This window comes from Chelonia mydas, chromosome 7, assembly GCF_015237465.2.
Source record: "Chelonia mydas isolate rCheMyd1 chromosome 7, rCheMyd1.pri.v2, whole genome shotgun sequence".
In the NCBI taxonomy this organism is placed as follows: Eukaryota; Metazoa; Chordata; order Testudines; family Cheloniidae; genus Chelonia; species Chelonia mydas.
This window is the reverse complement of record NC_057853.1, coordinates 52,396,515-52,424,112: the sequence shown is the minus strand read 5'-3', so window position 1 is coordinate 52,424,112 and position 27,598 is coordinate 52,396,515. Positions and strand designations below refer to the sequence as shown.

Here is a 27,598-nt window from a genome sequence, read left to right as displayed (position 1 = left end):
TGCTTGTATGTATACGTGTACTTTCACAAAAAAATATTTTACTATTTATTTATTTATTTATTTAGGAAGTATTAACAGGTTTACAAATCCTTGCCACATAAGTATCAGAAACAAAATGGTAATGATTACAACAGTGAGCTTATGTTTAAAGAGAACATTTATACAGGAAAATAGTCATCAAATCTCTGTTTAACAGGGTGTTACCATATTACAGAGTGAGCATGGATTTTATTAGATTGAGTGAAATCTCTGATTACACATACACAACACACCAGGTATCTCTATCAAATGTTAATATTTTAAAAAAATGGACAGGTGTGCTATTTTTTTTGCAGGTGAATATACTTTTCTGAGTACTGAATAAAAGGTAACCAAATATCTAAGTATCTATTTGTCCTCTGTTTTGCTGGGTACATAGTTGATGCATTATTTTTTCCGTAACAACCTCCCGTATTTTTTTTTTAAACCGTTCCTCTATGGTTAGACTATTTTTCTTTTTACATAGAGAAGCTATCAGTAGCTGAGCAGCTACTAGCAGATGAGAGATTAATTCTCTATTTCCTTTTGTATGCCCATTGCTACTAGGAAGCCCAAGGAGGATTACCAAAGGGCCATTTGATAATAAATATCCAACACATTGTGATATTTGGTTACAGATTGCATCCCAGTACTCCCTAATGACTGGACATAGCCACAATATGTGCATAAAATCTCCTCTTTCACAATTTCTCCAATATTTGTCCCTATTCAATCTCTCTCTATTTTTTAAACTGTCTGGTGTGAGGAATTATTGGAACAGTATCTTAAATGAATTTTCTTGTTGAGTGATTGCATATGTCCATTCTACTGCAGGTGTCTGTGCACTCCACTGCACAATTGGAAAACTTTTACCCTTAGCAGGTTTCAAAGTAACAGCCGGGTAACCTATTTCCCCTTGTTTTTTCCTACTCCCCCACCCCAGACGTTCTTGTTAAACCCTGGATTTGTGCTGGAAATGGCCCACCTTGATTATCATACACATTGTAAAGAGAGTGATCACTTTAGATAAGGTATTACCAACAGGAGAGTGGGGTGGGGGGAGAGAAAACCTTTTGTAGTGGTAAACACCCATTTTTTCATGCTTTGTGTGTATAAAAAGATCTTCTATACTTTCCACAGTATGCATCGGATGAAGTGAGCTGTAGCTCACGAAAGCTTATGCTCAAATAAATTGGTTAGTCTCTAAGGTGCCACAAGTACTCCTTTTCTTTTTACCCTTAGCAGTACCCATCAGGGCTGCTTCAGCACCCTCTGCTGTCTCACATACATCGTGCAGACTTAAAGGTGTGAGCTGCCCCATACTCCCCTTTGTTCCTTCCTACCACCTGTGATGGCTGTTGGATCTCTGTATCCTTGCTAGTTGAAGTCTTTCTTAGTAACTGTATATAATACCATGTATAGTCAGTATAGTTAGTTGGCAAATATTAAAGAGTTTCTTTTGTTTTTGTTGTTTTGGTGGATTCCAGCACCCAGTTTGGGTACCAGTCTCAATACCAGAGGTATGCTGTGCTTTCCGGGTTGCAAGCTCTGCCACTCTTGCAGCAAGGCTATGCCAAATAGTGACCCTCACCCTAGCTGCCTAAGTGCTTGGGGGAGGCTCATGTGAGCAATAAATATGGTATTTGTAAGGGCTTTAAGCCCTGTTTGAAAAAAGACGGGGCAGCCAGATTGAAATATGTGCTCATGGAATTGGCGCTATGGCCTACACCTGAGCCCTCTTCATTGATCTGGGTACTGAACACCTCAGAGTCTGTCAACGCACCTCCAGCTCTTCTGGAATCGAGAGGCAGATCGGCGTGTCTTGTACCGAAGAAGAGGCATCAGAAATTGGACTCAGTACTGGGGTTGTTGAGGGAATCAAAGAAGATGAACTCTGCTAAGGAGTCGAGAGGGCGTTCAAAGAGGAAGCACTCCACCGTGCATATCTCTAAATGGGAGTTTGTTGACTCCAGAGCCCAGTGGGGCCTTTAAAGACTGACTCCCAAAGCTCCTTCATTGGCATCTCCTCATGTCTTGGTACCGCATACTATCTTCCTGGTACTGTCTACTTCTGAGTCCTTTGAAGCTGTGAGAGAGCTGTTGGAACCTCTTGGTGCCGATGTCACCAGTTGTTCAGGAGGCTTGCCCAGCACTAGTGCCCAGGGTACTGCCTCCTGTGCCTTCATCTCCACACCGACCAGCTCCACTGGATGCAGCCATCAGGGCACCAGTGAGGCCAGCTCTGTCTAGAGGAAAGCCACAGAAGATATCCCTGGTTCCATTAGAATCTGAGCTGCCTTCTCTGATATCGACTGGTATGGCACTGCCTTGGTCTCAAGGAGAAGCTTCGTCATCATCAGGCTTTGAAGTAGGTTCCTATGTGTCCCAATACAGCTGGTCCCTTCAGGAGGGATATGCCACCTGTCTGCCCTGGTTTCTGTCCCAGTTCCAGCAGGGACCCTGGTTTCTGTCCCAGTTTCAGGAGGGATCCTTGGTTTAAGCGTAGCTGGGTCCAGTGCCATACCAGTGGCCCTTCTGGAACCTGTGGGGTCCCTCCCCAGTCAATAACAGCTCTGCAGCTATGTCAGCTGGCTCCATCTTCTGAGCGTTGGAAGCATCGTTGCCACAAGCATTGTAGCGTTTGTAGTGAGCCCGGCACTGAGCAGGATCCCTCTTGCAAGCAGCTACAAGAGGAACAGAAGCTGACACAGTTGTGTCGGAGCCTGTTTCTCCATCTCTGGATGATTTTAAGACTCATCAGCAGCTGTTGAGGAAGCTGACTGTGGCACTTGATATCCACCCAGAGGGGGTCCGGGAAAAATCCCTCTCGCTGGTGGACATTATAACATCTGAGGCCTCAGTTAGACTAGTGCTGCCAATGAATGAGGTTATCTTAGATCCTATCAAGATCCTTTGTGACTTGCTTTTAACTTTACATGCTTAAGAACATAATTTTCTGGTACAGATATATAACTCCTTGCATGGTACAGGTACATACATTTCACAGTGATATTGATGATCAGTGTGTCACTGGCTTTCATTTGAAATCTCACATTACGGTCTTTGGTGAACCAGAATATACATACCAGAACCAGAAGATTTCTGGAGCCCCGCTAAGTTGGCACTAAGAGTTCTTAGGTCGCACCAGTGTTTGTTTAGGTTAGAGTGCCCCCCAGTCCACTGCTGCCTTGAATATGTGGCACATCTAGTCCAGAGGTTCTGAAACTGTGGTCCATGGACCACCAGTGGTCCGTGAGCTCCATTCAGGTGGTCCTTGGATAGTTCCCTCTAAGGTGTACGCCTGTGCGGCCGCACATGAGCAAATGAAGGATGCAGATATGGCTCCACTAATTAGGTGCCTGGACCGTGGAGAAGATGCACATGTAAGGTGATCTGGTGGCCTTGGCAGGAATAGGGTGTAGGTGGGAGGGAGTAGTGGGGTGAGACTGGGGGAATTTGGGACGTGCAGGGCTGCGGCAGCCAGAGAAAGAGGTGACTTTCCCCAGATCCAGGGCTGCAGCTGCCAGAGAGAGATGGCCCTCCTTCCCAGCCCCAGCTCGGGGGCTGCTGCGATGTGGGAGAGAGGGAGAGACCCCCATCCTTCCCAGCCCCAGTTTGGGGGCTGCTGCAACAGGGGAGAACGGGCACATCCATCACATTAGAAAGGTAAAACTACTGATATGAAAATATGAGTTGTATGCTTTTATTTGTAGAACAAAAAAAGTTAATTATTAAGGTTTTTTTATATCACACTTTTATCCAAAACGCTTTACAATAGTTAGCTAATGGTACAAACAACATTTGGAAAGATCATTAAGTGGTCCTCCAAGACCCTCAGCAATTTTCAAGTGGTCCACAGAAAAAAAAAGTTTGAGAACCGCTGATTAATAGGACCGTACAAAGTATCTGCACTCACACTTGCTCTTTATTTAATCCGTGTACATTCTGATAACATCGTCTGTTTTCCTGCTAGGGTGTTATGGATGATCACAGAAAGATTTTGAAACCAGAAAGATATCTTTGGCAAAATAACAGGTTTCAGAGTAACAGCCGTGTTAGTCTGTATTCGCATTTTCCACAGTATGCATCCGATGAAGTGAGCTGTAGCTCACGAAAGCTTATGCTCAAATAAATTGGTTAGTCTCTAAGGTGCCACAAGTACTCCTTTTCTTTTTGGCAAAATATTAATTTTGACTGTGGCAGTTCTTCCTAACCAAGACATTGCATACATCTGTCAGCATCCCAGATCTTTTTTCACATGCTAAAGTAGTAGTTTAACATTTAAACTGTAGAGCTCTTCTGGGTTGTTTGAGATTTAAATTCCCAGGTATTTATAGAATTTGTTGCCCATTCATATCCAAATGCTTTGTAGAGGATTGACTTTTTAGAATCTGGCAAATTTGTAGCTAGGTTTTCAGATTTGGCATAATTTACTTTAAATCCAGATGCTTTCCCAAGTCATACATTTATATAGAAACTAATTTTAGGGAAATACTGTAATTTTGTTTATACAAAAATTTTATATCTGCATATAAAGATATTTTCTGATGTGTTCCTGCAAGTTTTGTTCCTGTGATATGTAGGTTCATTGTTCCTGTATCTCCTGTGCAAAAGGTTTCATGATCTGTGCAAAAAATAAAAATAACAATGGAGATCCCTGCCTAGTCCCTCTATGTAATTCAAACACGGTAAATTTAACCACATTGGCCCTCAGTTGCTTAAATGGATAACTGTTCTTAACCTGAGCCTAAAAGGAGCTGGGAGAGTTAATGTCAATATTGGACAGGACTTGAAACAGAAAGTTCCCCTCTGTTCCATAAAAGGCTTTCTCTGCATCAAGTGATAAGAAAAGAAATGAATCCTTTTTGATCTAGCATTATGGATGATTCCAAGTACTTGCTGAATATTTTCTGATATGTGTCTAACCTTAATTAATCCAGTTTGATCTGGATTTGTATAAACTGAGAGCATGGAGTGCAGTCAGGTAGATGGTATTTCTGCTAAAATCTTTGTCACGATTCAACAGTGCGAAACATACTTTTTAACCACAGGTGCAGATGAAAAGAAAATAGAGAATGATACCAATAATGTGTGGTAAAAAAGTGAGCCATCCTTCCAATTTCCACTGGAGTCTTGAGCACCCTCCAGTTTCACCCATTCTCCCTATTTTGCATGCCTCCCTTGGGGCAATTATATCTTCTAAGCATTATCCTTCATCTGAGGAAGAATTGACTGTAGTCACATGTGAATACCAGGCAGAATTTGGCATAAGTCCTTACATAGTTTGCTCTTCTCTCCCCCATCTTCATATGTTGAGCATGTAGAATCTGCTGCACTCCAGCCACCTTCTATATTGAAGCAAGAGGCAAGACCCTGCAGTGGTAATACAGTAAACTGCAAAGTTGTTTATTCCATTCAGTTCTATAGTTATAAAAAATGTCTGTGCGGATTTTTGTTTTGTTTCAGAGTAACTGTGGGGAAAAGATCCGTATACGTCGTGTGCTCATGAACTCTCCCCAGATCATCACCATTGGGCTGGTGTGGGATTCAGACCACTCTGATCTAGCTGAGGATGTCATTCACAGCCTGGGCACCTGCCTCAAACTTGGAGATGTGAGTCTACTGCACATTTGACAATCTTTCAAAATCCCCTTTTCCCAAAATATGTCTGTGCTGTTCACTTCTATGCATTCAGGATGCAGGTTCACCTCTGATTCTGGGATCATGGGAGCATAAACATGGCATGCAGCCACCTTTGCCTCTGACCATCCCAATCCTGCATTGAGAGGAGCTTGGCTCAACCCAAGGATCGGGCCCTCTGTGAATGCTCCACCAAGCCTGTGAAAAACTGTTGGCATCGGATCAACTATTTGTGTCCTTGCTCTTCCTTACTCCCATAGTTTAGGTAACTCCCCTTTGTGAGTGCTCTGCTCTTTGAACAAGATCTGCTGCAGTACTGAGGGGAATAGAGAAGAGGAAGGAAATGGTCCCACTACTCTGATAGGTGGTGTCTCATTTACCTAATCATTTTACTTCCCTGGCCCTAGTGAATAGTTCCAACTGTTGGAAACAGATTTAAAAGAACACCGACAAGCACACTTGTACAGAATTTTTAACTGTATATTCTTAGTTATTAATCAATTGCATATTTTAAAATGTTAATTCTAATAATTTTATATTCTTAATGTCACTTTAGGTGCTTGAAAATTGGAAGTGGCCCCAAAGTGCCAATTTTAGATCTGAATCCAAATGTTTCCCATTTTCAGGGGGATTTTCTGATTTTCATTTGCGTCAATTGCTTTTGAAAATAGCTGTCTGTTTCCCTACCAATATTTGTGGTTTTTTTGCATTTGAACAATAGTTATTCCTGTCTGTGTTTGTAATGGAGCCAAAGTGTGTTGTGTTTTTTTAAAAACTTGTTCCTAAGTAACCCCATCCAAGGATTTGGTCACAGCTATCTTATTTTAGAGATAACACAAGAGACTGGGAGATACTGGCTCATGTAGTATCTTAACTTTCTCAGTGACTGAATATGGTTATATTATATTGTAATTAGATTCTGGAGGTCAGTTCCTCTGAGACTTTAGCACTTTTAAAATAACTTAAATTTGGGGTCTAAACTGTTGGTGTGCCACATAATAGGAATTATCACTAGTTACTCACTTAACACTGAGAAACTAATTGAACTATTGGGCATGAATCTGCACTAAGTTGCAGATGCATCACTTGAGAACAGAATTTGGCCCTTAAAATGTAAAGTAGTAATGCATAGAAAAGTGACTCCAAAAGAGCTTTTTTGTGTGTCAGTGATTTCTAAATGAAAGCTGGTCAATTTTAAAAGTCAACACAAATCAGCTTGGGATCTGAAAGCCAACACCTCCACCACTGATAGACTCTGGAGGCCTACTACTGCCCTCAGTTACACCTCTGCAAGGCCACTGACTTCAGTTTGTCCTTGCTAGAGCCAGAACAGACTTCAGCTCCTTCTTCCATACCAGAACGGTGTTGGCTGTGCAGTGCAGAGAGAGAGGTAAAGAGTAGCTTTTTAAAAGTCACTCAGTAAAGCCACAAGATGTAACAGAAAACATACAGGGAGTAGGCTTCTTGTTGAGAAAGAGAGTGCCATTTTTATTAATTTTCAGAACAGAAATACACTTTAAAGTCTAGCAGGGAATTACATCATGGATATAAATGCCTTCTTTACAAGGCAGTTGTGGGCTGTCAGGAAACGTGGATTCGTTTCCACCTCTGCCAATGACTTGTATGACCGTGGACCAATCACTTAACCATTCTGTGCCTTAGTTTCTCCATCTGAAAAAATGGCATATAACACTTACTGCAGCTCTGTAAAGCATTTTTAGCTCTTCAAATGAAACACAGTATTTTAATGCACAGAATTTTATTATATAATTTTTTCTTCTCTCCTTTTCCTCACCCCTTGAAGCTCTTTTTCAGAGTAACTGATGACAGAGCAAAACAGTCAGAGCTGTATTTGGTGGGAATGATCTGTTACTACGGAAAACATTACTCCACCTTCTTCTTCCAAACGAAGATCCGCAAGTGGATGTACTTTGATGATGCCCATGTCAAAGAGGTAAGGAAATAGGAGATTATTTTTGTAAATGCTAAGAACTGTTTGAGTATTGGTGAGGGTGTAGATCCATACTGCTTTCCAAAGATTTCCAGAAACTGTGTGTGTGTTCTCACACCTGAGGTCCTACTTAACTCCACTACTCCTAAAGATTTCTCTGAATGAACTAATGCTTTCTGTAAGTCCGATGGAGGAGATGCTTTCTCCAGAAGACATGATTTTGCAACAGAGGATAACCCATTTAAAATGGGAGAATCGTAAAGAAATAAAAATAAGGCCTAAGAGAGGAGAGAGGGTGAAGAGTCTGAGGGACATGGAAGGGGAAAGGGAAGAAGAGAAAAATGAGTGTTTAGGATCCTATTTCTTCTCCGTTCAAAGATGCCTTCTAGTTATATGATGGGAGGGTCCCCTTATCTACATTATTTCTGATCTTCATGGTGTCACCTCAGACTGTTTTTTTTAATTCCCATTGACCTTTCTTTGATTTCTTGGTGCCTGCACTGCTGATGGCAAAAGTTGAAACAGCTGTGGACTTCTGTACAGCAGAGACCTGCATGGCAACCAGTACCAGGTAAACTGACAACTGTTCAGTGGTACCAGAAGGCCCAGAGGCCTTCTCTTTGGTTCTGTTTAATTGCCTGCCAGTCTTGCCTTTATGCTGTTGGTTGGAATCCTACAATTCACCTATGCCGTTGGATGTATTTCTCACCGCCCCCCAGCCCCCCCGACAAATGGTGTTGCCACTGAGTCCCTTCTCCTAAGGTTCACAGTTGAAATATCTGGATGCCACTCCCCTCTAGTAGTTGTTTCCTGCGGCGCATTCTTCCCTTTCTTACCAGTGCCTTTTTTCTTTCTGCACCTAGGATGAAATGCTTGGCACCAAAGCCATCAGCACTGGGATCTTGGCACATGATTACTACATCTCATTATTTCATTGGGCTTCATCTCATGCCCCTCCCCTTCTATTTCCCCTTGTCACAAAGGCACAAAAGTAACAAAGGAGAGCTTTCTTCCATAATCTCACCAAGCACAGTCTCTAAGGGAGAGCTATAAGCCTTCCACTTGTTCTTGGTCATGTTCCTCTGCAGTAAAACCTTGCTAAGGATAATACGGTGCTGCAACAGAATATCTGTGTAAGGAGCAGACCTGTTGGAGTAGATGTTCTGTGCATCTCTGGAAACCTGTACTAAAACACAGAGAAGTGTTTTCAAATGAATACTGGCTGCAAGAATTAAAGTCCAGCTCACCAAAACAGAAAATACAGTCATGCTGACCTTTCAGAAGAAGAAATGATTATACAGCAAAGTGTTTAACCTCTTGCATGCTGGATGAGTCTCCACCGAATGTTAGCTGTGATCTTAATTAATCCCAGTGCTGGAAATCTCTGGTTTGCGTGTTTTATTTTTTTTATTTAATGCATCTTGTAAATAATGATAGATTAATTGATAATCATTGGTACCAAAGCTATAACGTTAAAAATGTGCCCTGATTTTGGTCAGTGAAGTGCTGGGAAATTTCATGTGGTAAAAAGTTTTTCTTAGCATGACTAAACTCTGAATGGGAAAGAATATTCATTTAAGCCTATATTCTAGCAAACATTAATTTTGTTTAACTATAAAACAGTAAATATCTTGGTTATCAAAACAAGGCATAAACTGTTTCCGGTCTCTGCTGAAACTGGGCTCCCGTCCAACTGGTATCACAAATTATGACAGCAGTATGGTGGCTGTCAGAAGAAGGCACGGAAATGTCAATTTTAATTAACATCTTTACTTTCAGTAACATTTCAGAGTTTGTAACAAGGATGAAATGCTTCAGCATGTGAAAGTAGAGTGGGATTCTGGGTAGAATTAGTGCAGCTTTATTGTGATCACTTATCACTTGTCCCTTGTCACTTTGGGCATCAAGAATCTTTGGGGAGGGCGGGAAGGTGTGCAGGGAGTGTTACTTGATTGTACAGTGCAGCATATGAAGAGGTTAAGAACCAGTCTCCTGGTTTGCCTGAGAAAAATAAAAAGAAAAGCTAAGGCGTGTTCTTGTTCTTGTTGTTTTTTTAACTCAGATTGGTCCAAAATGGAAAGATGTTGTGACCAAGTGCATCAAGGGTCATTATCAGCCTTTGCTGCTGCTTTATGCAGATCCGAGAGGAACTCCAGTGTCGATTCAAGACTTGCCCTCTCAGGTGGATTTACAGCAGTATAGCAGGACTTGCTATGATAGCGAGGACTCAGGTAAACAATCTGAACTGTACACGCTTTATGCCCATCTCCATTGCAGGCGAACTGTTAGAAAAATTTTTCTTCGTTTTGGGTGCTGTTTTGCTAGCCAGGTCTCTGTCACTGATCAAAGCTGACCTGGAGTCCTGAGAAGGATCCTCAGTATTTTAACTCTTAAACCTTCCCTTCCAAACTACAGCTTCATAAATTACAAGTACATTCTCCTGCCTGAAGGACTTGCTTTCAGGGCTTCTCTTTAAGACCAAATGTCAGCTGGGGAAGGTTTCCGTTAAATAATGCAATGAGCCATCCTCTTTTACTCCATCCAGGGCAGAATTCACTGTCTTTGGAGCATTCCCAGATTGTTACAGCCAGAATTTCAAGAGACAATATGCTATTACCAAACTAGAGGATGAGCCTGTAATTTTACTTTTTAAATGTATAAAGACAGTCTTCTATCCAAATGATTACAAAAAACCTACCTAATCATAAAACATTCAAGGTTTCTATCATTTTAAATATGTCTGGAAATTTGTCTTTTCTAAGTATATCTAGGAGAAAATACTGACACAAGAATATGGACACAGTATCAGATTTATCTAGTGATTGAATTCATAAAGTTATCCTGAGTTTTTAACAGGAAAGAAACAGGAGCAGAGATGCACAAAACATAAGAGAAGGTGATCTATGCTTTTGACACAACATACAGAATGCATAAAGAGAGTGACTGCCAACATGAATCTCTTGGGGTTTAAATGAGGCATCCAACACAATACTGTCTCTTAAATATCCTTTATTATCCAGCAATATGGTACTGATATGATACACTAATGGATTAGGGAGAGAAAACACAGCACTGTCAGTGGTGTTCCATTGGATTGGAAGGATGTGGTCAAGTAAGATGCCTTCAGAGATGAGTTCTGAGTCTGCTCAGTGTTTGAAATAATGATCACAAAGAGAAGGCTAATTTGTTAATTATGTGGATAAATTAGGACACTGAACAGACTGAAGTGAGATGACGCTTCCTGTAAAGAAGAGGGAGTATAGACATTTTGAGAGGCACATTTTAAAAGCAATCAAGAAGAGAGATTGTGGTGGTGGATATAAACTGTACATGAGCTTACACTGTGGTAGTATTGCAAGGAAGGCTGATTCTGTTCTTGGATATTTACAGAGAAGCTAACCTGCATTTGGGAGGGCTTCATAGGTTGCCAAGAACAGCAGTCTGAGAGCAGGACCAGAAAAATGTCACCTTCCTCCCAGGAATTCAACCCATTCACATGATTAGCGCCTGTCTACACAACAATTAGACCACGGCAAGCTGGGTGTGAATCTACCCTGCAGTAGCCCGTTGCAGTGTAACTGTCCATGTGCATCCTGCTGAAGATGTAGAGAGCATCTGGGGCCTCTACTAACAGATTGTCATTACATCATATAATGAGGGGAATCTACCACGCACCCTAAAATGAGCAACATTCTAATCAGTACTAATGAAAGCATCACTCAACAATAGATTTTGTACACAGCCACTTAGGGCATGTTTTCACTAGCAACATTAGTAAAGCAGTAGTGCTTTAACGTGGCTGTGTAGTCGTGCCATCAGCGGTGGGAGAGAGCTCTCCCAGTGCTATAAAAAAACCACCTCTACAAGGGGAATAGGTACCAGCACTGGTGCACTGTCTACACTAGCACTTTACAGCGCTGAAACTTGCAGCGCTCGGGGTGTGTTTTTTCACACCCCTGAGTGAGAAAGTTGCAGTGCTATAAAGTGCCAGTGTGGACGAGCCCTTAGTGTGTTGTCTCCAATTTCTAAGCAAGCTAATTGAGCACCTTGCAAAAAAGAGTCTCCAATGCCACCTGTTAGGTGCTAGTATCTCTGGCAAGTTCAGGCCGGGACATGCTACAAAGACTGTTCTTGTCGTTCTGGTTGACCTCCAAGGGAAGTACATCCATACTCATTCTATTGGATCTCTCTTCAGCATCTGATCTTATTGTATCCTGACTTGTTTCCAAGAAGCTTCAGAGCTGAATAGAAACATCCTAAAATGGTTCAGGTGTTTTCTTTCAAACTAAACGCAGAAAGTCATTACGAGCAACCTGTTCTTCCATTTCCAGAATCCTCACTGCTGAGTCCCACAAGGCTTGGTCCTCTCCCTCACGTTATTCAATATCTATATGAAGCTGTTGAGAGGGCTGGTGAGACAATACGGGTTGAGGTGCCAGCAGAATTTGGACGACATCGAGCTCTGCAACTCCTTTATGTCAAACATCAACAGTATATCTCCCAGCTTTATCAATGCCTAGCTGAAATAAGCACGAAGCGCACTGGCTAAAGCTGAACCCAGACAAGCTGATATGGTGCTAGGAGAAAGAGAGGAATGCTTCAAAGAACTTGTCTCCTCTACAACATCAGTTAAAAATGAGTTTTTTCTTCCCTCTGATTAAATCAATCTGCCCATCTGTGACTGGCAATAAGATTGCACCCTATCCTTCAGGCTAATCATTGTATTTCATCATATCTAGGATTGAAGCCAGGCTCTTTGGAGAAAGCTTGAGGTGGTACAAAATGTTACAGATCTCTCTGTGCATAGTCAGAAAGCTCACTATGAATGCCTCCCTGTGATACTTTGCTCTCTGTTTAATACAGAGTCCTTTTCAAGCTCCATGCCCTGATACTCAAAGCATTCCATGGGATTGGTCTCTAGCTAACCAAGATTTCCTTTCCTTTCATGACCATGATCTCCCACCACATTGCAGAGGAATAATGACACTTTTAACCAGTAGGGGGAGGCTTGAGGGTCCACAAGATAACTTTCACAGAAATTTTACATAGATTATTGGATTTGCTCCCAGAAGAAATCAAAATGACCATGGAGCTACATGCTTACAAAACTAAATAGAGAGCTCATGTGTTCAGTTTTTCTTTTCTTTAATTTTAATGTGCGCATGCATGTGTGGGTGGGTATGTTGTACATACACAACACCCTGTAAACTATCCAAAGTATTTTTCCTGCAGGCTGAGAGAAAAGGACAGAAAGAGTAATCTGTCTTTATATTTTAAAGGGCTTAGTGACACGAGAAATGCCATACTCGATCAAACTTGTGGTCCATCTAGTGCAGGAACCTGTCTCCAACAGCAGCCAGCACCCAGTGCTTAAGAGGAAAGGTGCAAGATACCTTGCATTAGGCAGATGTGTCCTATTCCCTAATAGTTAGATTGGTTTAAACCCTGAAGCATGAAATTTAATATCTCTTTTAGAAAGTTCTTAGCATTAACTATTATAATTCTGGATATTCTTGTTATCCATATAAATCTTCAATTCTCTTAGAATCTTACTTAGTTTTTGGCCTCAGTGCAGTCCTGTGGCAATTAGTTCCACAGTTCAATTATGCTAATAGGCTTTTTAGTTAATAAAGAACAAAATCATCTTGAAATTAACTAATTTGTTGACAGTTCATGTGGAGATTGGTAAAGTTTTCATCATAGTCATATTTATGGAAAGTATATTTTTGACCTCTCCCGTAGATGAAAAGGGGTTAGACTAGATGACATGAGTCTTCACCCAGTCAATTCCACCATCTTTGAATCTGTGAATATTGTGTAGGTGATTCTGCATATCTCTTTGTTCCTAAACCTGTTTCTTTGCTTCTGTTTAGTTTCCTCCATTCTGTTTCTGTTTTCTGTCATAATCTCTCCTGATCTGTATATCCCAAATAGAGGCTGACATTTGCCATTACTTCTTTCATTAGGGAGGGAGCCTTCCATCTCGAGTGACACCAGGACAGACTCCTCTACAGACAGCTATCCCTATAAACACTTACACCATGAGTCTGTGGTCAGTCACTTTTCTTCTGACTCGCAGGGGACAGTCATCTACAATGTGGAGAATGACACAGCTTCGCAAAGCAGCAGGGACACAGGTAGCAGACACCTTTGTGCTCATGTAGCCATTGTGAATCTGGAGATTACAGTAGAGCTCAGTTAAACAATATCTGTTTAAATACAGCCCAGGGCATATTGGCATGGGGTGCTCTTTGAAGTGCTGGCATCTGGTGAATTATGGCCCTCAATCTATAGCATGGTGCAGCTGTACAAAGCACTATTTCAAAATGTTGTCAGTGGTGGCATGTGCAAGTCCCTGCATTCAAGTAGCTGAGGCTATATGGGAAGGGAGCCCACGCTACTGGGACCTGTATGTGGTCATCAGGGAGTTTCTGCTTAAAGCGGACAGCAGTGAGGATGAGTATCCATCTGCACTGTGGGAGGACAGAGGTCAGAGGATAGCTGTCTGCCTGTACTGTGAGGGCAAGTTGATGGGGATCTGGAGTTGGAGGAGAATCTGTTCTACGGAGGAAGCTGGGTGAGGGGTCTGGTGGGAGAATCTAATAGATAGGGTGGAGGTCTCAAGGTGTAGAGCTACCCTGTCAGCTGTGGCCTGTGCTTGTCACTAAGCATCCAGCCTGTGACCTGGCCAGTCTGTTCCTGAATGCAGCACAGAGCTTTGACATTAATTTCTAATAAAGGACTACACTAGTTAAAAGAGCGGAACTTTCCATATACCCAAAGGGTGACCTGTTAATAGTATATCTATAAATGGAACTAATTTTGCGTGCACCAAACCCAATAGGTTTCTCAAAGAGGGCATACCTGTTAAATGAACAGTTCCTTATTGCACCAAAATTTCTCCAAGCAGCACATTTTGGTGCTATTTCACTCAGCAAGTTCTTGCCCTCCTGTTTGTAACAGCATACATGTATCCATCTGTGGTTCAAATCTTTACTTACAGTTCAGACCAGACTGGGGGAAGGTATTCTCACAATGAAGAACTGGACTTTGTGGAAGAGTAGATTTCAAACAGGGGTTCTTCGGTGCTCTTTGATTCCTTACTATGCATTCAGTAACTGGCACTCCAAGCCTTTGGCTCTGGATGGTTGATATATTTTGTATTTCCAGGTTAAATGTTTGGCAGCTAAGGCTGCCACAGTAGTCCTAGATGAGAGAGAAACAGATAGAAGGGGAAATGTAGGGCAAAATTTGATAATGATGAAAAACCAGAACTTATATTGATCTTCAGAGCAACAAAAAGCCTAGTTATCCTAAGATGCTGGGATATTATTTATATCCCAGAATGACACAGACATAATTAGAGAGGCTCCTGCCCTGCAACAGTTACAGTCGAAGGAGACAGAAGAGGTGAGGGGTGGGAGAGGGAATGAAAATACACGAACAGATAAAATTCAACGTTTATATTATTGATTTCATGATTTGTGTAGTGACTTTCTCCTTTTATTTCTTCTCATGCTAACTTTATCCCATGTTTTTCCTCCAGCTCTTACCCCTCACTTACTGCCTAATTCAAACCTGCCTCCTCTTTCCTGATCTAGTCTTCAGCTATATTCAGTCCCTGACTATTAGCTAATCCCTACTTGGTCATCCCCCTTTGTCTTCTCCGTCCTCCCTCCCTCCCTACTCAAGTCTTCCCCCAAAAAAGTTAATCTCCCAGCCTCACGCAACAGCTCAGCCATCAAATGCTGACTCCTGGGGCTGTAAAGGAGCCATCCCATCGCTCCTGTCAACTGCGACTGCTATTGAATCAGTCTGGGAGAAAGCTGGATTCTTCATTAATGGCCACTTCCCCCACTTCTCCACCCCAGAATTCTGTGGACCCCATCCCACATCGCCCTCCTGGGACGGAAGACAATTGGGGCCATGTGCCCTCAAACATCTGGGTACGTCAGGATGGGTATGGGTGGGGCTCACTGAGTGGTTGAGCTAGCCCTCTGCCACTTCTGGCAGCCAATGCTGCCGAGCTAAATAATGCGTGAATTCTAACTCCTCTACTCAAACTCCTAAGATCACATTGGGATCTGTCTCAAGTGATTTGGTTTCATTCCCTTCTCTAACCCCATGCTCCCAGCCTTTGTGGCTATAAAGATAATTTTCATGGACATGACTGCCTATTAATCCATATGATTGCTTGAATGTGAGGCATCTAGTATGTAAAAATACACTTCAAGGGGCAGATTTTGCATATGTTCGTTGAGAAATGTTGTTTTGCTTAGGAGAAATCCTGTTTTGTTAATTTAGTGACTTCAGCAAAATTAATGAAAGGTGCTAGATTGACAGCTCTGGAGATTGAAATTCACAGCCCAGGTACAGCGTGCGTGCAGATACTGCAAACTTTCTCCATGCTGCCTCACTAGTGGACTTTGTCGCTGGTCTAGAAGGACCATGGTTAGGGCGACAAGGTAATTCAGGCTCCATGCTCATTTAGTACTTGGCGCCTCTGCTGAGACTGTGGCACATACTGTCCATACTGTGATCTTGTCCAAAGTATGGATGGAAATATAGGAGAGTATTGTTAAAGCTGTCAACCTCCCAATCCACTAATTGTGCTAATTGTGCATTTTAGGACTTGATAATATTAAATATTCTTGCCATGTCTAAGAGACCCAACTCTAGCAGCAGTGGTACTCTTTAAATAGCTGCTGTGACAACACTGGAAATGCCCTAACCTACCATTGCTATCAGAATGGAAGAAATTTTTTTTAAAGCTAGCTAAAGAAATTGTGCACTCTGAATGCAATATGGCCTTCTTTTATCACCATGGTAACTGCTACAAGATATCTTCAGTCTTTACAGACTGACAGAATACCATTATGTGCCTGCTGTCATCCAAAGCTCATGTTGTGAAAGAGTGAGTTCTCCCAAACCCACTTCATGACATCTTTCCTGCTCAGGCACCTAATTTACCTACCACTCCCCCCAGTCTTCCCTCCAGATGCCTCTCTTGTTCTTTCCTTATTTTCCCCACTTCCATATATATTGCCTCTTTCTGAAGAGTACCAATTACAAAATCACTCTCTTCCTTGGCTTCACAGACAAATTGAAACACAGGATGTTTCACTCTCAGCCTCTGTTTGAGTGGGTTGCCCTTGCATGCACACTGTCACATCTTTATTTGTTGATGTAGCACCTCTACCTAAAAAGCAAATTCTCCTTTTGCTTTAATATGTTTTTTGAATTTTGATATTATTTATTTTAAAAGATGAATTCAAAAAGCTAATTGTAATGGCAAGATCTGCGACATGGGTTCTCTGGAGAGGAATTGGATTGGGACCATCAGCTCCTCCCACAAAGGCCATTGAACAGTTGTCAGGGAATTGGAATTTTCATTCACTACACCTATGCCAGATTGAAGTTGATGGTGGAAAGGCTGGATCTCCTTCCCAAACTCCATCTTTGTCCTGCCCCTCTGCTTGGGAGCAGTCCTGATTTGGAATGGGACTGCTCATGTGAGTAAAGTCACACACATGCATGTGTTTGCAGATTTGGGGTCTTAGACTTGTAGGAACCACAAAGCTGAGTGCTTACACACTTGTAACCATTATTGGTAATCTCACTTCAAGGGATTTCTAACTTAATTTAAAAAATTATTGTGGTCATCAGCTTGGTAGTAAATTGGTCTGAGGATAAGGCACTCTTACCAAAGGGCAAACCCTTACAGGGAAAATCTGTGCTAAATTGTGAACAAATATTTTCTAACTCAGTTGATGCAAAGAAAAGATTTGTGTGTAGTGAGCAAAAGAGAATTTGTGTGGAGAATAAAATCAAACTAGCCATGTTTGTTTAAGAGCTGTGTGTGTTTAAGAGTACGAGAGCTGCTGGAGTGTTGGTATTGCGAGATAATGGTGTCCCTGGAGCATTATGAGGCAAGGCACAACCAACTGCTTCCAATCTCTGTGGATGATCTATCTCATTTAACACAGTCCCTGGAGTTGCTTTGTGGCTCTTTTGTGACTATTTTTATAAACTTTTAGATCCAAATTATTTAAAGCAAATGACTTTGCTTACTAGAAGCTGCCAGTTAGCATTGGAGTGTCTGTGCAGTTCAGGAAGAGTGAGAAGGGCCTACTATTCTTAGATTGTTGAACAACCAATCCAAAGACTCTTGCCATCTAAACTGTGTTCTCTTATTCTTTCAGGACACTTGACTGACAGTGAATGTAATCAGAGGCATATTTCCAAAAAGAGCTCACTGACTGACCGCAAGAGGAGTTCTAGCCGGTCTCGGCGAAAAGGGGATGAGATACAGTCATCAGGATACCATAGTGAAGGCAAGAGGCATTGTTTTAATTTCTTCATCACTCTCTCTGTACGTATTTTTGTAATTCTTTGTGTGTATGTGCACCTCCCTTGCTGTGTGTCTCCCTGTCTGTGTTTTTGGTGTATCTTGCCTTTGCTAATTTTCCTTTGTATGGCTTCAGAAAGATGCTGTGAATAGTGCCACCAATTTAAAATGAAGTTATTTTTATTCCTCCTGCCTTCTCCTTTGTATACTGCAGGGGAAACATTGAAGGAGAAACAAGCCCCCAGAACTGCCCCTAAGCCGTCCAGCAGCACCAGCAGACTTAGAGAGTTTAAAGAGACAGTCAGCAATATAATCCACAACCGACCAGCCCAGAGCAACCAAGGCTCTCCTTGTGGAGGGAGTGTTGCAGGTCAGTCAAAGATACGACGCCCCAGGAACTTGCCTGTGCATTCTCGCGACTGGGAAATGGAGAGTACCAGCAGTGAATCCAAATCCAGTTCATCTAGCAAGTACCGTCCAACCTGGAGACCCAAAAGGGAATCACTGAACATAGACAGCATCTTCAGTAAAGACAAGAGGAACCATTGTGGCTACACACAGCTCAGCTCCTTCTCTGAAGATGCAGGTGAGGGCGTGGGGAAGAGATATATGTTGTTGGGTTGTAACTGGAAGAATACAGTTAGGTGCAGAATTAATCATAACCCTCAACTGCTGTATGGAAACTATGTAGTGGCAGTTCCAAACTTTGTCACACTCTTGAGCACACTCCCATCTTTTTCACACTAGTTGCTTTGGTGATGGTGAGGAGTGCATATGAAGTTTGTGTATATGTATGCACTGTGCAATGTATTTTTGTTCTCCAGTCTGGTATTCTGTTAAATTCCATTCCTGTGGAAGCAAAGACAAGAAGCACTGTTGTGTATACTGCTGAAACAGAGCCTGGACTAGGCTGCTGGGCAACAAAGAATTTGCATTGCGGGATGTTCTCATGCATTGGTCTCAAACGTGTGCCCCAGCGCTGCCCTGCTCCCTCTGACCGGTGTATATATTCTGCGCCCTCTGTCCTCCTCTTGCTAATCACAGCATATGCAGCATGATGTCTCGGACTAGAGAATGAAAGAGTTCCCCTTGCTAGCTACCATTCCCTATTCTGAGTGCCTGTCATGAGCCTTAGCACCCAAACCATAGTTTACCTGGACCTGCCTCAATCTGCACCTGTAGATGGAGGCCAAAGCCCAGCTCTGCACTGCTTTGGGTAGGGAAGTCTCTGTTTGGAAACAAGAGCCCCTGACATCCACAGGTCCTTCCCCTGCTCTGAGAATGCAACAGAGATCCATGCAGCTTTATTGTCGTGTTCACCATCCAGTTAGGGGAGAGAAATCCCCTGAACCCTACAAAGGTACTGCAGATCAGACACCTTCTGGTGCTGTTCCCCGGGGCCCATAAATGGCTGGAGCTGCTGAGTTCCAATTCATGGTTGGGAGATGAGTGGGGGAGAGAATGCGTGTTGGGAATGTTCGGGTTGTGTTGATGGAGGACCAAGGTATTGTTGGGGAAACCTGAGGGGGATGAGAGGAGAGAGAAATGGAGGAAATTGCTGGGGAGAATCTAGAAGTTAGAGGATTGGAAGGGATGAAGCAATCATGGGAATGAGGAAGGAGAAAACTTGAGGAAGGAGGGAGAGAACATTACTCATGGAAAGGATGGAAAAGGGGCATGAGGGGAACCAACCAAAGGCAAGTAGGCATGCACATTAAAATCAGAAAGAGGATAACACTAAAATATGAAGGATTAGGAAAAGAAGCATAATGAGTTATAGTAAAAAATGTAATCAAAATCTGAATGCCAAAATTCTAAAATAGATTTCATATAATGTAATGCACAGTACCACAAGGAGCTAGAGCAGCAGAGAATGGAGAATCAAAACAAAATCCTTGCTCCAAAGATCTTACTATCTAATGCACAAGTGGGTACTAGTACACAAAACAGTTATGTGCACAAATGCAGAGAGTTATGGAGAAGGAGAGATTCTTTGAGGAGTGTCCCTGTGGGTGCTCCACTTAAGGTGTCTTGATGCCCTGTGCTTGTAATCAGAGATTTGTGGTAGCAGTACCCGGTTGGGCCACGCACGCGCCACTCCAAGCGGTTACATAGCAGTGCAAGCCAACAGTTCCCCAGTTCCTTTTCTGCCACGTTTAACTTGTGTCTGAGCAATCAGCAGGGTCCTCTCTTACCTCAGATAGTTCGTAGTTCCTCTTTGAGTGATTACTCATGTCAATTCCATTCTAGGTGTGTGCTCACCCACGTGTGCTGTCGTCAGAGACTTTTGCCTTAGTGGTATCCATAGGGCTGGCTGTGGCGCTCTTTGGAGTGCGGCACTCATGCGGTGGTATATCAGGCGCTTCCGGCCCTACACCCTCTCAGTTCCTTCTTAACACCAGTGGTGGTTAGTCAGCACACCTTCCTTCGCTTAGCAAGTGCTAGTGTTTTTTTTCTTCGACAAACTTCATACCTTAGGCCTTTTGTAAATAGTTTGTGAATAGTGTTAGTTAAGTTGTTGTTAAGTGTAGTTAGTTAGGGTCCCAGTGGGGACTTTGCCCCAGGCGGGGCATGCCCCAGTCTCCTGGGTTTAAGCCCTGCTCAGATTGCAACAGGGCGTATGCCTGTTAGTGACCCCCATAGCAGCTGTCTTAAGTGCTTGGGGGAGTCACACATTAAGGATCGGTACCAGATCTGTAAGAACTTTTGGCCTTGAGCCCAAAAGGAGCAGGATATTCGTCTCAGGGCCCTCCTGATGCAGTCTGCCCTTCGCCTGGATTCTGAGCCGTCATGACAGGTCGCACCGAGCGCCTCGGCCTCCATGCACAGTGCACCGCCAACACCTGTTTGCTCCCAGCGCCGAGCGTCATTGCTGGTGCCGAAAAGGAAAACAAAAAAGTGCAGCTCCCCGGCTCCAGGCAAAAAGGGCCAAGGGACCCAGGCCTAGCAGCCAGGCTACTCCAGAGCCACATCCTCATGCCTCCCCAGTTGGAGCCCCCCAGTCCCCTCAAAGGTCCGTCACCAACTCCTGGGAGCGGTATGGGACCCATGCCGTTGCCGGCCCTGTCATCCTCCCAGGCGCAGAGAAAGCACAGGTCTCCACCTGCTCCGATGATGACTCTGGTGCCACAGGACTCTGCTAAGGCTCCCCAAGAAGGCAAGCCAGCCACCAAGACCCTTCAAGGGGCAGGGGAACACTGCTGGTCACCGGAGAGGAGGCAACGTTCCTGTTCGCCGCACCGAGGATCCGAGACTCGAGGCTCTGAGACTTGCCATTGGTCACTCAGACTAGCATCCAGTTTCCCTCAGTGTCACTCACCTGTATGGGGTCGATAGTTCCCATACTATTCCTGGCACCAGTCATCCTCCCATCAGTTGTCTTCTCAATGTCAGTCTCGATCGTTGGCACACTGGGAGCGTTCCTCGTCTTGGCACCGGTCTCCCTGTCACCGGTACCGATCTCCCTGGTACTAACACCAGTCTCCCTCGTCTGGTCATTGGTCGCCGGTAGCCATGACCAGTAAATAAACCCAGGCATTGACGGCCCTCCCCTGGTCGCAGGAAGGTGATTCCTCCTGCACGGAGGGCAAGTTTAGCCCATTGCCCAGGCCCCACTGGCGGGATTGGGCACTGGAACCCACACCGTCATCTGCGGCACCGCAGTGGCAGCACGGCCAGTGGCCAGCGCAGTGGCCTTATTAGAGCGCGTGGAATGTACCAGTCAAAACGATCCCTCCTTTGCAGTGCTCTTTGTTCGCCACGTCGGAACTCTGGTCGGCAGCACCGATGGCACCAGGCTCAGTGCCAGAGGGCCATTCGGAGGTCACAGTGGAAGAGCCTTTGCCCACCCCTAAGCCTCCCTCTCCAGCAGTAGTTGAAACCCCTGGGACCTCTCCCAGTGGTCCAGTCTTCCTCATCAGCCCTGCACAAGGCAGTCACAGGACCTTCAAGAGCTAGCCTGCCAGATGATTTCAAGGAACATCGGCACTACTTCAGTGTGTAGCCGAGAATTTAGGGCTGGAGGTGCAGGAAATGGCGGAGCAAGAGAACACTCTCTTCAATGTCCTCTCAGCCTCTACGCCCACCAGCATCACCCTACCCATGCATGAAGAGGTTCTTAAGATCGCCAAGGCCCTATGACAAACCCCCTTTTCCATTCCTCCCACCTCCAGAAAGGCCGAAAAAAAGTACTTTGTTCCAGCCAGAGGGTTTGAATACATTTATACCCACCCACCCCCGGGCTTGTTGGTTGTGTCTGCAGCCAATGAGAAGGACAAGCACAGTCATACCGCCTCGACTCACAAGAACAAAGAGGCGGTATGACTGTGCTTGTCTCTTTGGGAGAAAAATTTATTCAATTGCCAGCTTACAATTTTGGGTGGCAAATCATCCAGCCCTGTTGGGCAGATATAACTTTAATCTCTGGGATGGTCTCAGAAAGTTCCAAGAATCCCTCTTGCAGGGTTTGGTCCAGGAGTTTGGCACCTTGGTGCTGGAGGGCACCGTGGTGGCCAGATGCTCCCTGCAAATGGCATGGGATACGGCGGACTCAGCGGATCGGGTAGGCATGTTGGCAGTGGTTATGCGGCGCAGCTCCTGGCTCCAAACAGCTGGCCTCTCCCAGGAGATGCAGACCTCGATTCAGGACCTTCCTTTCCACAGGGTTGGTCTCTTCTCCGAACAGACGGATACCAGGCTGCATGGGTTGAAGGACACAGAGCCACTCTTTGCTTGTTGGGCATGCGCATGCCGCTGTCTGCTCATAAGCCATTCCGGCCACCTCCACTGCCAAGATCCCGGCAGCCCCATCAGGGGTCTGCAAGAAGAAGGGACACTAGTTTTAGCCATCAGCGCCCTTTTTCCTCCTGTTCACTTGCATAACCTGGGCCTGCCAAACATATAGGGGGCCAAAAGTGCTAATTTTGAGGGTGCACTCGCGCGATGCCTCAGTCAGCTACCTGGATCCTCCCCGTCTCTTCCTTGACCATCTCTGCCCCTACCATTTGGCTTGTTATAGGTAACCTCAGACCACTGGATCCTGGATATAATATCTTGGGGCTATACCCTGCAATGTACAGCTCCCCCTCCCTCCCACCCATGCTCTTCCCCATCCCTCTTCAGGGACCCTCTCACAAGCAACTCCTCAGTCAGGAAGTCGAAAAGCTCTTCTGCCTGGGGGCTGTGGAGGAGGTTCCTCAGGACATGGAAGTAAGAACATTCTACTCCCACTACTTCCTAATCCTGAAGGCAAAAGGGCGGCCTAAGACCCATCCTGGACCTGCGTCACCTCAAGAAGTTGAAGTTCCGCATGGTATCCCTGGCCTCCATCATCCCCTCCCTGGATTGAGGAGACTGGTACGCCGCTCTCAACTTAAAGGACACTTACTTTCGTGTCTCCATATTCCTGGGTCACAGGTGTTTCCTGTGTTTTATAGTGGCCAGGTGCCATTTCCAGTTCACAGCGCTACTCTTTGGCCTGTCCTCGGCGCCCAGGGTGTTCACGAAGTGTGTGGTGCCAGCGGCGGCTTACCTGAGATGTCAAGGGGCCCAGATTTTCCTATATTTCGAGGACTGGCTACTCAAGATCAGGTCTCCGGGGCAGGTGCAGAGGAGCCTCGAGCTGGTGCGTTTCACCTGCCGTGACCTCGGCCTGTTGATAAACCCAGAAAAGTCCATGTTAACACCAGTTCAACACATAGAGTTTATTGGAGTGGTTCTCGACTCCACGCCGGCCAAGGTCTTCCTTCCAGAAGCGCGTTTTCGGGCCATGTCAGACCTGATCTCCCACATGATGAGCCACTCGCTCACCACGGGCCCACACCTGCCTGCAACTGATGGGCCACATGGCCACATGCATGTACGTGGTCAGCCATGCTAGACTTCATCTACAGCTTCTGCAAGCATGGCGGGCCTCTGTCTAAGTCTCCAGCAGGCACATCCTGAACCGAGTGATTAAGGTGCTGAATGACATCCTTTCGTCCCTGGACTGGTGGCTGGATCCCAAGTCAGTGCTGCAAGGGGTTCCTCGTCACTTACCCTGTTTTCAGACGCATCGGATCTGGGCTGGGGAGCCCAATTGGGTGAGCTCAGCAACCAGGACCATTGGTTTCAACATGACCTAGCCCTTCATATCAATGTAAGGGAGCTCAGAGCTGTTCACCTGGTCTGTCAGGCTTTCTTACTCTACCTAAAAGGCAAGGTGGTGCAGGTCCTCATAGACAATACTGCCACGATGTATTACATCAAGAGGCAAAGCAGTGCCAGGTCTTCGGCCCTGTGTCAGGAGGCGCTTATCTTCTGGGACTTTTGTGTGCAGCATGCCATTCATCTGGTAGCCGCCCACTTGCCTGGAACCAAGAATGTCTTGGCAGATTGCCTCAGCAGGACCTTCTCATCTCGCCACAAATGGTCACTCCATCCAGAGGTGGTCAGCCTGATCTTCCACAGGTGGGGGACTCCCCAGGTGGACCTGTTCTCATCCAGGCAGAACAGAAAGTGCCACGTGTTCTGTTCTCTGCAGGGCTGGGAAAAGGCTCCCTGTCAGATGCTTTCTTGATTCCATGGTCGGGAATGCTAATGTACAGCTTTCTGCCAGTACCATTGATTCACAAGGTCCTGCTAAAGGTGAAGCAAGACAGAGCGAGCGTCATCCTCATAGCCCCAGCATGGCCTCACCAACACTGGTTCGGCATGCTGCTGAGTCTTTTGGCAGCCACCCTGCTGCAGCTGCCTCTTCGGGCAGACTTGTTGTTCCAGGATCATGTTCTGTGTCATCTGAACTGTCGGCTCTGCACTTGACAGCTAGGCTACTGCGTGGCTAAGACTGGATGAATGGGCATGCTCCGCTTTTGTCCAACAGGTCCTGCTGGGCAGCAGAAAACCTTCTACCAGGCTACTACTTGGATGCGGTTCACGTGTTGGGCCTCAGATCGACACATTGGGGCAGAAGAGGCCCCGCTGCAGGACATCCTAGACTATCTGCTGCACCTTAAGCTTCAGGGCCTGTCGCTCTCTTTGGTCAAGGTTCACCTCGCGGCTATTTCGATGTTTAACCCTCTGTTTCAAGGCAGGACAGTCTTTGCCCATCCTATGACAGTGCGGCTCTTGAAAGGTCGGGTGCACCTCTACTCACATGTCTGGGACCCGGTTACCTCTTGGGACCTGAATCTTTTGCTGTAAAGACTCTTGGGTCCTCCCTTCAAACCCTGGGCTTCCTGCTCCCTCCTGCTTCTCTCCTGGAAGGTTTCTTTCTTGGTTGCTATAACCAGCCCACAGGGTGTCCGAGATCAGGGCGCTTGCCTCTGAGCTGCCATATACGGTCTTCTACAAGGACAAGGTCCAGTTGCGCCACACCCGGCTTTTCTGCCCAACGTTGTTTCCCAGTTTCATACTGGTCAAGATGTTTACTTACCGGTCTTCTGTCCCAAGCCTCATGCGGCAGATGACAAACGCAGGCTGCATATCCTAGATGTCAGACGGGTGCTGGCCTTCTACACAGATAGAACGAAGCTGTTCCATAAATCAACGCAGTGGTTCGCTGCTGTCGCAGACAGGATGAAAGGTTGCCCAGTGTCTGCTCAGAGAGTATCGTCGTGGATCACAGCCTGCGTCCGCTACGGTTATGAATTGACAAAGGTGCCCCCACCGGCGATCTTGACGGCTCACTCGACTAGGGTGCAGGCATAATCAGCAGCCTTCCTGGAACAGGTGACAATCCAAGAAACTCGGTCATCCGTCCACATCTCATTATGCATTTACACAGCAAGCTCGGGATGACACTGGCTTTGGCAGAGCAGTGCTGCAAGCTGCAAGACCATGAACTCCGAGCCCGCCTCCATTGGTACTGTTTGTGAGTCACCTACAATGGAATCAACATGAGCAAGCACTCGAAAAGGAAAAATGGTTACCTACCTTGCGTAACTGTTGTTCTTCAAGATGTGTTGCTCATGTCCATTCCATTACCTGCCCTCCTGCCCCTCTTTTGGAGTTGTCAGCAAGAAGGAACTGAGAGGGCATAGGGTCGGCGGCACCTGATATACCACCGTATGGGAGCGCCACTCCTGAGGGTGCCACAGCTGGCCCTATGGGTACCGCTAAGGCAAAAATCTCTGATGACCACACACATGGGCGCCCCTCACCTAGAATGGAATGAACAGCGCATCTCAAAGAACAACAGTTACAAAAGGTAGGTAACAGTTTTTTGTTCCTAATAGTGTTAGCTTAGTTGTAGTTAACTACCGTATTCCCTTGCCCTACTATAATTTTTTATTTCTTCATTCAAAAAAATTATTTTTTCCTTTTTACCTTACCCTGTCTCTCCAACAGGTACACTGCTATAGTTTCAAACAAGTTTATCCCTGTTTTTTCTTCTAAGAGACCAATTCTCTCAGGTATGCCAAGCTCACCTGGCTTTAAACACTACCTGAATTGCAGACACTCCATAACGGTCTCTGATGGCCACACACAGTTTGTCCACTGCCTCGGCGAGACGCACTTTACTCAAAAGTGCCCACACTGCAGAAAGCTGACAGCTAGGGCAAGAAAAGCCAGGGATCTCCAACTGAAGCTCCTCATGATGGAGAAATCCCTCAGGCCAGCCTCAAACCCCGAATCCTGGACACTGCCTGGTTAACGGTCACCAGCAGCCGCCTGATGGGTTCTGCTCCAACAACGGCTGGCAAGGAGCCTGTTCCAAGAAAAGCTACCAAAAAGCGGTTGCAGACATCCGCACACCAAGAATCGCCTAAAAGAAAGCGATCTCCAATGGAAAAATCTGCCCGGGTACAGACGGCACCGAGCATGCCGGACCGTGTGGCACTGGGGCCGTCCAGCATCGAGAGTTCCTGAAGAGCTAAAAACCCTATGCGGGCAAGCTCAAATGTAGGTTCACACAGAAAAGTGAAAAATTCCAGCTCGGTACCCATGGAGCTGAAGAAAACGTTGGCACTGAGCAGTACAATGGCGCCACCTGCTGTACCTATGCTGTATAGCTCTAAATCCTCAGCACCAGCAGCTTCAATTCATACTCCTGGGTCGTTCACAATGCCATCTCCGGCACCGAGCGTCACAGTTCTGCAGCAGTTCCTGAGGCGTGCAGACTTGACAGTGGCCTCAACGCCTGAATCTCCTTTACTCAGTACCGAGGGTACCTCAGCCAGATCGGAACCAAGCCAATTGACTATTCCCTGCATCTCAGCCCCTCCTATCTCCAGTGATGAGGAAGAAGAGGATGATGCATTAATATACACTCCTTGCCACTCCTCACCCAAGCCTGGACCATCTCATCACCAACCACCTGCAGACATGCAAGAATGGTATGGTCACCCCTGGGCACCGCCCCCCATACCATTCCCACCTAACTGGTCATACTGGGATCCATGGGTAATGTAGAGGGCCCAACACTGCAGACCCCTTAGCTCACCCAGGTCCAAAGCAGCACGATCCCCTTCACCAACTGTCCCAGCTCCTTCAGAAACACAAGAGGAAGAGACTGAGGAACATATGAGGACACAGCTGAACATGACACTTCGCCGCCTACTCACTTCTATCATCGTCAATGGACAAAACCATAATGCCGCACCATCCCACTATGGGGGATGACTTCAAATCCTTTCAGGACCTCTTCAAAAGGGTAGCTGAAT

General features: G+C 45.3%; 1 protein-coding gene across 19 annotated transcripts in view; it reads left to right on the top strand.

Moving 5' to 3' along the window:
- The window catches only part of USP54 (ubiquitin specific peptidase 54), a 251,006-nt gene that overhangs the window by 174,748 nt on the left and 48,660 nt on the right, over positions 1 to 27,598 (top strand). For 6 of the 19 annotated variants that reach the window (XM_037905165.2, XM_037905160.2, XM_043550392.1 and 3 more), the window contains 7 exons: positions 5,485 to 5,631; positions 7,463 to 7,612; positions 9,672 to 9,840; positions 13,576 to 13,746; positions 15,481 to 15,555; positions 17,812 to 17,943; positions 18,172 to 18,543. In XM_037905165.2, coding sequence (XP_037761093.1) covers positions 5,485 to 5,631; positions 7,463 to 7,612; positions 9,672 to 9,840; positions 13,576 to 13,746; positions 15,481 to 15,555; positions 17,812 to 17,943; positions 18,172 to 18,543 — 1,216 coding nt within the window. Of the gene's footprint in view, positions 1 to 5,484; positions 5,632 to 5,800; positions 5,924 to 7,462; positions 7,613 to 8,125; positions 8,181 to 8,703; positions 8,955 to 9,671; positions 9,841 to 12,050; positions 12,239 to 13,575; positions 13,747 to 15,480; positions 15,556 to 17,811; positions 17,944 to 18,171; positions 18,544 to 27,598 lie in introns of those variants that run through there. The other 13 variants (XM_043550398.1, XM_043550405.1, XM_043550395.1 and 10 more) reach the window with 6 other exon arrangements.